Source organism: Rhineura floridana, chromosome 8 (genome assembly GCF_030035675.1).
Source record: "Rhineura floridana isolate rRhiFlo1 chromosome 8, rRhiFlo1.hap2, whole genome shotgun sequence".
NCBI lineage: Eukaryota > Metazoa > Chordata > Lepidosauria > Squamata > Rhineuridae > Rhineura > Rhineura floridana.
This window is the reverse complement of record NC_084487.1, coordinates 51,804,754-51,818,886: the sequence shown is the minus strand read 5'-3', so window position 1 is coordinate 51,818,886 and position 14,133 is coordinate 51,804,754. Positions and strand designations below refer to the sequence as shown.

General features: G+C 43.0%; 1 protein-coding gene across 1 annotated transcript in view; it reads right to left on the bottom strand.

Moving 5' to 3' along the window:
- The window catches only part of LOC133363421 (sodium-coupled monocarboxylate transporter 1-like), a 73,576-nt gene that overhangs the window by 14,353 nt on the left and 45,090 nt on the right, over positions 1–14,133 (bottom strand). Inside the window, exon 12 of the mRNA XM_061582833.1 lies at positions 6,461–6,645. Coding sequence (XP_061438817.1) covers positions 6,461–6,645 — 185 coding nt within the window. The remainder of the gene's footprint in view (positions 1–6,460; positions 6,646–14,133) is intronic.

The following is a 14,133-nucleotide window of genomic DNA, read 5'->3' as shown; positions in this document are numbered from 1 at the left end:
CCGCCGGCTGGGCCAAGGAGGTAATCAATGCCTCTTTGCAAGAGGGAGTGGTCCCTGACTGCCTAAAAGCGGCGGTGGTGAGACCGCTCCTGAAAAAACCCTCCTTGGACCCAGATAACTTGAACAATTATAGACCTGTGGCGAATGTTCCGTTCCTGGGCAAGGTTCTGGAACGGGTGGTGGCCGGCCAGCTCCAGGGTCTCTTGGATGACACTGATTATCTCGATCCGTTTCAATCCGGTTTTAGGCCTGGGTTTGGTACTGAAACAGCCTTGGTCGCCCTGTATGATGACCTTTGTCGGGAGAGGGATAGGGGGAGTGTGACCCTGTTGATTCTCCTTGATCTCTCAGCTGCTTTTGATACCATCGACCATGGTATCCTTCTGGGAAGGCTCACGGAGTTGGGAGTTGGGGGTATTGCTTGGCAGTGGCTCCGCTCCTACTTGGTGGGTCGTCAACAGAAGGTAGTGCTTGGGGAACACTGCTCGACACCCTGGACTCTCCATTGTGGAGTCCCACAGGGATCGGTACTGTCCCCCATGCTTTTCAACATCTATATGAAGCCGCTGGGTGCAGTCATCAGGAGTTTTGGAGTGCGTTGTCACCAGTACGCTGATGACACGCAACTCTATTTCTCCTTTTCATCTTCCTCAGGTGAGGCTGTTAATGTACTAAACCGTTGCCTGTCCGCAATAATGGATTGGATGGGAGCTAACAGACTGAAGCTTAATCCAGACAAGACTGAGACGCTGTTAGTGAGTGCCTTCTCTGCCCAGATGGTGGATGTTCACCCTGTTCTGGATGGGGTTACACTCCCCTTGAAAGAACAGGTTCGTAGCTTGGGAGTTCTCCTCGACTCTTCCCTGTCTCTTGAGGCTCAGGTAGCCTCAGTGGCACGGAATGCTTTTTACCATCTTCGATTGGTAGCCCAGCTACGTCCCTATCTGGACAGTGACGACCTCGCCTCAGTCGTTCATGCTCTGGTAACTTCTAGATTGGACTACTGCAATGCGCTCTACGTTGGGCTGCCCTTGAAGATAGTTCGGAAACTACAGTTAGTCCAGAATGCAGCGGCCAGATTGTTGATGCGGACCAGAACGTCCGCTCATATAACACCTGTTCTGGCCCATCTGCACTGGCTTCCTATTTGTTTCCGGGCTAAATTCAAAGTGCTGGTTTTGACCTATAAAGCCTTACACGGCATGGGACCACAATACCTGGTGGAGCGCCTCTCCCAATATGAAACTACCCGTACACTGCGCTCAACATCTAAGGCCCTGCTCCGAGTTCCATCTCATCGAGAAGCTCGGACGGTGGTGACTAGAAATAGGGCCTTTTCAGTTGTGGCTCCCGAACTATGGAATGGTCTCCTTGATGAGGTGCGCCTGGCGCCGACGCTGCTATCTTTTCGGCGCCAGGTGAAAACCTTTTTATACTCCCAGGCATTTTAAAGTGTATTTTACAGTATCTTAGCATTATTTTGTATTTTTGACGTTGTTTGGTTCTTGTATTGTTTGTCTGTTTTTGGTTTTTGATTCATTGTACTTATTGTATTTATATATTGTACTTGTTTTTATTTTTATGTACACCGCCCAGAGAGCCTTCGGGCTTAGGGCGGTATATAAATTAAATTAAATAAATAAATAAATAATTTGCATTTATGTGGTCAGGGTCAGAATAGGGGGAAGAGTCTTAATTTTCTTCTCCTTCTGCCTCTGTTGTCTGTTGAGATTGTTTTTTCACCTTGCCTGTTGGCTTCTGAGGTGGGCAGTTGGGTGTGTCTTGTTGTTTCAAGTTTCTTTTCATAGTTCTTGTCACTATGCATCCCCAAACTAGGGGGAGCTCTCTCCCTTTCAACAAAGTACACCTTAAGATATCTGCTTAGTTCTGTGTATTGGAGCTAGAGAATGTAGAGAAAGGACTGATGATAAGAACCAACATTCCATTTAATTGGATCCAAGCCTCCCCCTAGAATGTTTCTTTTTAGCATAAAAGATGTTCAAGTGCTGACATCAGTAGAGCAAGGGCCATGGAAGTTTCCATAGTGATGGGGAGGGGGCATTTGGCATCAGATCCAACTCTCCAAGGTGAGGCCTCTCTCTCCAGATGCACTCCCAGGGACCAAATCCTATATAAACCCCATTCCAATGGGTTACAGAATTTCCATCCATCCATACACACACACACGGATATACTCTCTGGACACATTGGCACCACAAGGCCTTCACCTGGAGGACAATACAAACATTACTTAGATTCTGCAAAGGAAGCCCCTCTGAGCATTCATAGCAGCTGATGAAGGTGGAAGCCAAAAAGTTTTGGTAGAACAATAAAAATCTCTGTATTGTTAATCACAATTATGTGCATATATTTTTAGGTGATTAACAATCCTTATAGGGATCCAGAGCAAGCTTGGGTACAGTTCTGTTTGTTGCTGTCAAACCCCCCCACCCCATATATAATATATATATTGACTACCCTTAGATCAGGACCAGATGTTTCTACAGAAAAGGTCGATACAAATTGTGAACAGAGCATTCATTAGTATGAATGCAACTGTGTGCTTCTATAGGGTAAACTTAAGAAGCAGCTATCTGAATAGTACCTTACATGCATGTTTTGCTTTATTAAAGACATATACAAATTTGAATGAATTGCATAGTTTTAATTTTTACGCTTAAGTCAAAACTGAAAAAAGATACCTGTCACTACACTCATAATTGATCCCACAATAAATGTGACCATGGTTCCTAATGTGCTGAAGTAGAGATATGATACTGAGTACCAATAATCTTGAATGAGAGGTCTGGAAGGGGGAAAAAGTTTAATATTACTTCCTAAAATTATGTTCTAATGATATCCACAAACTAGTTAAAACACACTATAATTTAAACTGCTATAAAGGTTGCAATGCTATGCATACTTACCTGAGAATTAGTCCCATTAAACTCAATAGGATTTACTTCTGATCAGCCATAGAAAGGATTGCACAGTGAACATGCTATCTTAAAGGCATAAGGCAGATTATGGAATAATTTTCTGTTTAATATTTCCTGCAAAAATTATGTTCTAATGATATCTACAAATCAGTGGGAAGCCGAGAGAGGGGGAATCAGCAGATAGTATGGTCTCATTTGCTGCTGCTTACTGGCACAGAAAGCAACATGGGTGAGGTGGTGGGGAGGTTGCTGCAGTGCAACACACCAGCAGGGGCACAAGATTAGTTCTGTCAGTGCACCATGCCACCCTCCCTGCTGCCTCACACCTCCACTCTTCCTCCTGGTAAGCAGCAGCAACTCAACTGTCAGAAGGTCAAGTAAGTGCCATTCCCCCATCATGCTGTCAGTTACCGAAGGGCATAGAATCTTTCTTACCATTTGTCTCTTTCCTGTACTCCAGTGCACACAGGGAAAGCACCTGACTTTTCTGCTGTCTCCCTTCTTCCAGCTGCAATGGAAGAATTACTTCCATCCAGGTGCAGCCAAGGAGAAACTAACAGGATGGTCTTCCTGCATGTTTTCCTGCTATGATGATTCATTCACACTTCCAGCTAATTCTATTCATCAGTTCCAAGTAGGTAAATAACAGTTGAAAACAGATAAGACTTTGTGGTCTCTATGACAACCAGTGTATCTCAGTACATCACTGGTCCGACACAAGTAGCTGAACATACCCTCAACCTGGTCTTTGCCACAAAACAGATTGGTAATACTCTGTTGACTGGGGTGGAGGCTCGTTGTGAATCCATTATCACTGATGGATCATTCCCTGTAGAGGCTTGGGCTGAACGTGGCTACCTCATGTTACACCGGTGGAGGACCTATTGAGATGGTCTGCCCTCAGACACTTATGGAATCTGAGGGGATCCTGAATGCTCTGAGGAATTTTCCAACTAACATAGCTGATGCTCTTGTCAAGGCTGTTGTCATACTGTGGAATGGTGAGATGCATAGAGCCATCAACACGATTGTTCCTGAGTGCCTTCACTGTCACTGTGGAGTACATAAGTCACCATGATACTCTAGTGACCTGTGTGCAATGAAACAAGAAGGTAGACGGCTAGAGTGCAGGTGGCGTAAATCTTGGTCTGTACCTGACCAAGCATGCATGAGGTCACATGATTTTACCTACCACGTGGGAGTGGTGAAGATAGCCTAGTTCTTTGCCACCATTGTATTCATAAGGAGCTGCCTTGCAGAGCTTTTCTCAGTAGTGAATAGGCTTTTGTCATCTGGACAAGACAGCTTTGCTCTGACACTCTCAGTACCCTGCTGTCACAACTCTGGGAGGTACTTTAGGGACAAAATCACTCAGATTCAGACGAAGTTGGATGCCACGGTTAGACCAAGTCCAGTGGAGGCATCCAGTCTGTCCCATCTGTTCTGGATCAGTTTTGATTATTGCAGTCTGAGGATGTGGACAAGGTGCTTGAAGGCCGACCATCTGCCCCCTTGACCCTTGTCCATCTTGGCTTCTTAGATCTAGCCATTGGGTGCCCCCTCCTTAAGAAGACCTCCTTGGACCCAGAAGTATTAAATAACTATTGGCCAGTGGCAAATATCCCTTTTTGGGGCAAAGTGCTTGAGAAGGCAATGGCAGTCCAACTTCAGACGTGTGGAGATCTGGATCCATTTCAGTTTGGCTTTAGGCCCGGTCATGGCACTAAAACTATCTTGATCACCCTGGTTGATGGCATTTGTCAAGACAGAAATGGGGGGAGTGCAACCCTGATCGTTCTTCTTTTGATACCATTGACCATGTATCCTGGAGCAGCTCAGGGGGGGGGTGTTTGGGGAACTGTACTTCAGTGATTCTGCTCCTACCTCCAAGGATGTTTCCAGAAAGTAGTTATGAAAGGCTTCTGTTTGACATCATGGGAGCTTTCCTGTACTGCCCCACAGGGTTCCATCCCCCCCATGCTAACATCTATATGAAGCTGCTGGGAGCGGTCATCAGGAGTTCTGGAGTGAAGTGTCATATGCAGATTACCCTCAGCTCCACCTCTCTGTTTCATCTGAATAGGGAGAGGTGGTTGAGGTGCTAGACAGGTGTTTGGAGGCAGAGAATGGCTGGATGTGAGCTAATAAACTGAAACTGTATCCTGAAAAGATAGAGATGTTATATGTTCCAAGTTTTCAAGTCCAGAAGATGTGAAGACAGCCTGTTCTGGATGGGGTTGCACTCCAATGGAAGGAGCAGGTTTGTAGCTTGGGAGTACTCCTAGATCCAGCGTTGTCACTGGAGGCTCAGGTGGCCTCATAGGCTGGAAGTGCCTATTTTCAGCTCTGGCTGGTTTGCGAGCTATGGCCCCTTTTGGACAGAGATTACTTGGCAACAATAGTCTGGTAACAAAGCTCTGGTAACTTCCAGATTGGATTATTGCAATCCGCACTACATGGGGCTGCTCTTGAAGATGACAGAAACTTCAGCTGGCCTGACATGCAGCAGCCAGATTACTGACTGGGATTGCTTTTGGAACTCATATAACCCCTGTTCTAAAACAGTTGCATTGGTTGCCAGTTTTATTTTCGGGCCCAATTCAAGGTGCTCACATTATTTTTTAAAGACCTCAACAAATTAGGCCCCAAATATTTGAGAAACCATCTCCTTCCCTACAGACCCTTTCAGGTGCTAAGATCAGCAGAGGGGGATTTCTTAGTAGTTCTGCCACCCTGAGAAGTTCGGAGGTGGCCTGAGAGAGAGCTTCCTCTGTGGCAGCCCCTAAGTTAAGCAGTTCCCTCCCCACAGAGGTGCGCTTGGCATCTTTGCTGTAAAATGCTAAAGATGCACCTCTTTTACCCATGCCTTCAGCACTTGAGATGTATGTTTTTAGGACCCTCCTTACTCCTGTGAATATGATATACTTTAATTGTTTTTAATTTTAAATTTCAGCAACCCACCCTGGGACCTACTGGTGAACGACAAGCAATAAAAATAATCATGATCATAAATGTTGTTGTTGTTTGGGTCATATGCTAATATAGTAAGACAAAAACATTGACATTACAGACTATAATATACAGAATTATAAAAGTATGTGTCGCATAGAGAAAGGGATGCAGAGAATTCTTTGTTCCTTTCTCATAACCAAAGCTTGGCATCATCTAATGAAATTGATTGGCAAGAGATTCAGAACAGACAAAAAAACTCAAGTAAGTTTAATAAAATGCTAATAATTCTGAAGATAACCTTATTACAACCGTATGCTGAACAAAACTATATTCATCAAGCAAATAAAATCTTGTTGGTTAACCCCCATTCAGTGTTTCATTTCATTCACATTTAATATCTATGCCATGCTTTTCCTTATCAAAAGGAAGCTCCAAAGAGGCCAACAATAACTTGCTAAAACATGAATATATTTTAAAAAACCAAAACATATAGAAAACAAAAGGTAAGTAAATAAAATATGAAACAGTATTCAACCATATCTATCAAAAAGTTGAAGTCTTGTATATACCTTGGAGAAGTTGAAGGAGGGACAATAGTAGTTAATGGTGTAATCACACTAGCGTTGGGCTTTGTACAGCCTTCAGTTGAAAGATATAATGGCAATGTTCTGTGAGGAGAGGGAGGGTACTTCTGAGACCCAATTCCAACCCACAATGCAATAGTAAATCCACAAATGAGACCTGAAAATGCACCCTGAGAAGCAGAAAATTATATACAATGTAAACTTAACACTAACAAAAGAGACAAATCATTTCAAAAACTGAAGGACCTGGCTCCTGTGTTTAAAACCAGCTTATCAAATATTTAAAGATGCCTACATAGGGTTCTTAGAGTACCCATTTTTAAATTCCTTCTGCCATAGAAGATGCAGACCTGTGACTGACATCCCTTGTGGGAGAACTCTACCTCACAGCATATCCAGAAGAACCATTCTTCCTGGCAAAGAAAAATCTGTCATAACTTGCACAAATAATAACTCATAACATACAAGGAGAAAAAAGTGTGAAAACCAAGCAGAAACTTCAACTAACCTCTGACTGTGGAAATATTTCTATATCTCAGCATCAAAAAGATAGTGACAGGGTGAGGAGGAGAACCTTCATCCGGGATAAAAAAGGAACTTATGGTTAGTCCAATGGGCTATTTTCCTACAGCGGAGGAGGTTATCCAAGCATGGGATGTTCTTAAGCAGCATCCATCCCAGGGTAGGTCCTTGCTAAGCTCTACATCAGTGTAGCAACTACTTGCTCCACTACATTCCTTCTTAAAGAAGAATCTTCAGCAAAAGTATAGGTATTCAGTGTGTAACATCATGCAAAGGACGATCCTGACTACCAGGAAGTTACTGTAGAAATGTCAATGTCTGCCGCACTGATAGCACCACATTTTTTGGGTGCAAGGGCCCAAATAGATAATCAAACACTCAAGTCATTATTGCACCTTTGTTATATTTCAATGGTCTGGCGAATGTCTAGCTTGTGCTATTCCTTCTCCTTTGCGAGTCTTGGATGAAAGGAAAATAATTCTCCCAACTTTATGAAACATGAAGTTCATTTTTACCTAAATGAAAGGTCTGCAGATAATATAGAGTGTGAATGGATCACACAGAGACCCTTCCTGAACAACAGAGCAGCTGACTCTGACTTTATAAATATATTGCAAAGTGGCTCAGAAAGGTGATTTAGTCAGGCCCTTTCTCTCCAGCCCTGGATCTGCTGCAGCAGGGGACCCAAAGAGAAAGAGTCATGAAAAATGAGGAACCAGACATGAGCACTTAGACCACAACAGCTGAAATCCACTTTGTCTTTGCCAATAAGGGACATAAGAACATAAGAACATAAGAAGAGCCTGCTGGATCAGGCCAGTGGCCCATCTAGTCCAGCATCCTGTTCTCACAGTGGCCAACCAGGTGCCTGGGGGAAGCCCGCAAGCAGGACCCGAGTGCAAGAACACTCTCCCCTCCTGAGGCTTCCAGCAACTGGTTTTCAGAAGCATGCTGCCTCTGACTAGGGTGGCAGAGCACAGCCATCACAGCTAGTAGCCATTGATAGCCCTGTCCTCCATGAATTTGTCTAATCTTCTTTTAAAGCCGTCCAAGCTGGTGGCCATTACTGCATCTTGTGGGAGCAAATTCCATAGTTTAACTATGCGCTGAGTAAAGAAGTACTTCCTTTTGTCTGTCCTGAATCTTCCAACATTCAGCTTCTTTGAATGTCCACGAGTTCTAGTATTATGAGAGAGGGAGAAGAACTTTTCTCTACCCACTTTCTCAATGCCATGCATAATTTTTTTGGACTTACACCAGTACATCTGCTGGCTCTGCCCTAACATTTTAAAGAGGCAATGTGAGGTGGAAAAACCATGGGACCATTTTGCTTCTAAGGCTTCCACCATTTCCATATACATTGTTGTTGAACTGAGAAAAGCAGGTTGGAAAGAGGATATTTGAGGGTTTGAACTCCACTCATTTAAAACTTGGTGACTTCATAGGGATAACAGAGACTTGGTGGGATGACTCCCATGATTGGAATATAGCCATTCAAGGATATAAACTCTACAGAAAGAATAGAAGCAACAGAAAAGGAGGGGGAGTAGCGTTATATGTCAAAGACAAATACACCTCTATGGAAATCCAACAGAGCGAACAAAGGGGTCCGGTAGAGACCATTTGGGTAAAAATAAATGGAGAAACAAATAAAACTGACATGGTAGTAGGTGTCTACTACAGACCCCCTGGCCAAGAAGAGGTAGTAGATGAGGCCTTTCTCAAACAAATCTCTGAAATCTCAAGGAGGCAAGAAGTAGTAGTGATGGGGGACTTCAACTACCCGGATATCTGCTGGGAGACAAACTCTGCGAAGCACAAAGTCTCCAACAAATTCCTGATGGACCTCGCTGATAGTTTCCTCTTTCAAAAAGTAGAAGAAGGAACAAGGGGATCGGCAATCCTGGACCTGATCTTAACTAACAGGGACGAATTGGTCACGGGAATTAAAGCGGTCGGTACCTTGGGGGAAAGTGACCACGTAATGCTGGAATTTGTGATTCTGGGGAAAGCCAAAGAAGAATATAGTCAAACATGGACCTTGGATTTCAGGAAAGCCGATTTTAGCAAGCTCAGGGAAATGATGGGTAGGATCCCGTGGCTAGATAGACTAAAGAAAAAAGGAGCCCAAGAAGCGTGGGAGTTCATGAAGAATGTATTACAAAAAGCGCAATCGCAAACAATTCCAAAGAGAAAGAAAAACAGAAGACATCGGAAAAAGCCAATGTGGCTACACGGAAGACTGGTGGAGGAGGTAAAAGTAAAAAAGAGCATGTATAAAGAATGGAAGGAAGGACGCATCACCAAGGAAGAGTACCAACGAGCAGCTCGGGCTTGCAGGAATAGTGTAAGGAAAGCTAAAACCCAGAATGAGCTGAGGCTGGCGAGGGAAGCGGGGAACAACAAAAAAGGGTTTTTCAGATATGTTCGAAGCAAAAGAAAGACCAAGGAAATGGTGGGACTGCTGCTCAATGAGGATGGCAAAATGTTGACAGATAACAAGGAAAAGGCAGAACTGCTCAACGCCTATTTTGCCTCCACTTTCTCCCAAAAAGGGAACAGTGTGCAACCTTGCATCGGTAGCAATCTCAGTAAAGGGTCGGGATTGCAGTTCGAGATTGATAAGGAGATAGTCAGGAAATACCTAGTTAACCTAAATGAGTTCAAATCTCCAGGGCCTGATGAACTGCATCCCAGAGTATTGAAGGAACTTGCGGATGTACTCTTGGAACCTATTGCCATCATCTTTGAGAAATCCTGGAGAACAGGAGAGGTGCCGGAGGATTGGAGACGGGCAAACGTCGTCCTGCTCTTTAAAAAGGGTAAAAAAGAAGATCCGGGGAATTACAGGCCGGTCAGTCTGACTTCAATACCGGGAAAGATATTAGAACGGATAATAAAAGAGTCCATTGGCAACTATCTAGTTGACAATGCTGTGATTAGTAGGAGCCAGCATGGGTTTGTCAAGAAAAAATCCTGTCAAACTAATCTCATCTCTTTTTTTGATCGGGTCACTAGCCTAGTAGATGGTGGAAATGCTGTAGATGTCATCTATCTAGATTTCAGCAAAGCGTTTGACAAAATCCCTCACGACCTTTTGATTAGCAAACTCGTCAAATGCGGACTACATGGAAATACTGTCAGGTGGATTCACAACTGGTTGGAAAACCATACTCAAAGAGTGGTCGTCGGTGGCTCTGCTTCGGACTGGAAGGAGGTTTCGAGTGGAGTGCCACAGGGTTCTGTCCTGGGGCCGATACTCTTCAACATTTTTATCAATGACTTAGATGATGGGGTGGAGGGAACCCTTATGAAGTTTGCAGATGATACGAAACTGGAAGGGATAGCTAACACAATGGAAGACAGGAATAAAATCCAAAGGGACCTGGATAGACTAGAAAATTGGGCTGAAATTGATAAAATGACAGTCAATAAAGACAAATTCAGCATTCTGCATTTAGGCCACAAAAACAAAATGCACGGGTACAGGATGGGAAATACCCAGCTTAGCGGTAGTATGTGTGAGAAGGACCTTGGAATTGTAGTGGATCGGAAGTTGAACATGACCCAGCAGTGTGATGCTGCAGCAAAAAAGACAAACACGGTTTTGGGATGCATGAACAGAGCTATAGTTTCCAGGTCGAGGGAAGTAATAGTCCCACTATATTCTGCATTAGTCAAGTCTCATCTGGAATACTGCGTTCAGTTCTGGGCGCCTCATTTTAAGAAAGATATAGACAAGTTAGAGCGGGTTCAGAAGAGGGCGACAAGGATGATAGCCAGTATGGAGAACAAGTCTTATGAGGAAAGGTTGAAGGAACTTGGCATGTTCAGTCTGGTGAAGAGAAGGCTGAGGGGCGACATGATTACACTCTTTAAGTACCTGAAGGGCTGTCACATAGAGGAGGGTACAGATTTGTTCTCTGCTGCCCCAGAGGGTAGGACTAGGTCTAATGGTTTTAAGTTGCAGGAGCGCAGATTCAGATTGGAAATTAGAAGGAACTTCTTGACAGTAAGGGCAGTTCGGCAATGGAACCGACTGTCTAGGGAGGTGGTGGGATCCCCTTCACTGGATGTCTTCAAGCAGAGGCTGGACAGCTATCTGCGGGAGAAGCTCTAGCTGTGGATTTCCTGCTGTGAGCAGGGGGTTGGACTCGATGGCCTACAGGGCCCCTTCCAACTCTATGATTCTATGACTCTATGATTCTGCTTTGGTATTCAGAATTCCCCTTTCGTGTTGTATCTTTCTAGACTGTAAACCTGTGGGCAAGGGACTGTAAAATATATACAATTTGTGGTTTGTAAGCTACTCTAGTAGTTTTGATAAGTATTATTTAAATAAATAAGACGTACTGTTAACAGGTTGGGGGACATACTGCCCAGTAAAATAAAAAGGAGATTTCCTAAAAAGGAAATCTGGACTTTTTCCTGTTTATATGAGCGTTTGTCACAATATTGTGAGTTTGAACCAGAGGAGGTTCTCTTGACAATACCAGCCAAGGTTGGAAGAGCCTGACCAATCGCTCTGATTCTAACAAAAATTGTTCCTGTGACTAGATTATGAAACCACCTGCCTTGAGGCACTATCACCTCATTGGCTAAGCCTAAAAACTCCTAAGACTTAAACAGCATGATCTTAATTTTATCCACAGTCTGTGGAACCACAATGTCAGGAATCAATGCTGTTTTAGGGCCAGGTGAATGATGTCTTCCCTGATGACTACTCTTCTCTTATCTGGTGACTACCCTCAAGTATGCGTAAAATAAACTCAAGGATGTAGATGAATCACTTAGAATGTTCTGATAGGTCATGAGACACAGCAGATCACTTTTAAATCAATGCATAGTTAAAAGTTAAGGTTAATATAGGTCCAGATAAATTTTGGGGTATTTTAAGTTAAAATGCAAAACATCTCTGTTTTTGCTTTTTATTCTTTTATGGTTTTATTGCTAGAAGATTGGCATATGGTCTTACTGTGGAACCTGAGAACTTCAAGAGAAGTGAATCTTCTTGTAAAAGAGAGAGGACTGGATGGCCTACTTTTTGGAAGATCCCAAAAGTTTGATAAAGTCCATAATATATTTGTTACATTAGAGGATTATTTGTCTCTTGAACAATTTATTTTCTCAGTTTAGAGGTAGAAGCCTCTGCTTTGGGGAATTAGGTTGGGAAAGGGAGAGGGTAGATTTACAATCTTTCTCTCTCTGTCAGATAGCAAATTATGTCAAGGTTCCTCTTGGTGGTCTCAACAACATTTATGACTCAGTTGTGATAAAGAAGTTGAAGGAATTTAGGGTACAATGAGGGGAAAGAGAAGAAATAATCCAAAATTTAGGGATTGATATCATAAATTAATGGACTATTTTAATGAGTCATAAATTAATTGGGGGGTATAACCAGAGGGAACCAATCAGAGTTTGTGAAAAGATTTGAAATTAGAGGAGTCTTTATATTGGGGTCTTGCAAAGAAAGGTTACCTTATCTAACTGCCTTATTCACCTTTATCTACTAATCTTGTTTCCTTTGTACTATAACTTAGCCTACATTGTCTTTTCTCTCCCCCTCTCAACAGCATCTCTCCTGAATGTGAAGGCATGCTGATTTGGTATTTGTGGGTGATATGGAAAGCTCTCTTTTCATTCTATTTTGGATTTTTCCTAATCCTGAGGAGTAATTTTTGCTCAGGAAACTTCTGGAGAAGAGGACTTTGGTCCTTAACCTGAAAGAAATTTCTCCTGGATTGTAGTCCATCAAATGGGTTTTGTGTGCCACCAGGCATCCACAGTCAGGAACTGCAGTTAATTTCTGAAGGAAGTAGGTCACCTCGGTCATGTGACCCCTCAGTTCATTTTATGATGAGTAGGGAAGAAGGTAGTTCCGGAAACTATTATAACAACTCAGAAAAAAAAATCAGAGAAAAACTACCAACCCACAAGAGAAGAACAAAGACCTAGTCCCAAAAAAGACACATATGCAAATCGTAGATGCACAAAAAGTGTATTATAATGTATCATACAAGGAAATATGAAAACACATGTTATCTTTTGAACTACATAACTATTCTGTTCCCAACAAATGTTGAGGACCCACAGAAAACACAGAACATGACACCTAAATGCTGTATTGCATGGAATATTCAGCTGACTCACTCCTAAAGATATACGGGTGAGCCTTGATGGACTATCATTCAGGAGAAATTCATTTCAGATAAGGGCCAAAGTCTTCTTCTCCCTGGATGGTAGTCCATCAAGTGGAATGCAACCAAGCAGACCCAGTCAGCAAACATATAGGGAGGGCTACATGGATCTGCTCTACTCAAAGCATGACCACATGTTGCACTGACCACTTCAGCCAAGGAGTAAACATCAACTTTATAATGAGAAATAACATAATTGGGCAATGCTCAAATCACGGCTCTACAAATCTCCAGAAAAGGAGCATTAACCAAAAAGGCAGCAGTGGCTGCAGCAGTTCTTGTGAAATGTGCAGTAACACTATCAGGAAAAGGTAAGTGTAAACATTCATAAGCTAAGTTAATACAGGCTCTTAACCAACAAGACAGTGTTGAATTAGAAACTTTCTTCCCCTGGGACCTTGGACGAAAAGAAATAAAGAATCAGTCCACCTGATGTCTCTAGTATGATTGATATAAACTTTAAGGCCCTCCTCACATTGCGGGAATGCCATGCCTTCTCTCGAGGATGAACTGGATTCTTGCAAAAGATAGGTAGAACAATCTCTTGCTCCCTATAGAATGATGAGTTTGCCTTAAGTACAAAAGAGGAGTTCATACGCAAGATGACTTTGTCTGAATGGAAGATGCAGAGATGTTTACCATGGACAATATGTTCAACCCTGTGATGCTCCAGGTCAGTGTAATCGCTATCAAGAAAGGAACTTTAGAGGACAGGACCCAGAGAGGCACAGAACAGAGCAGTTCAAATGGACACTGAAGACAAGATGACATTTTATGAAGATTCCATGAAGGAAACCTGTGCACAAGGAGGACAAGTCACCACTCTTCCCTTTAGAATCACTTAACCAAGAGAAGAAACCCAATTGACTGGGATGACTGAAGAGACAGAACTGATGACAGAGCAGACATCTGTCTGCCCAGTGTTTTAGACTTGAGGCC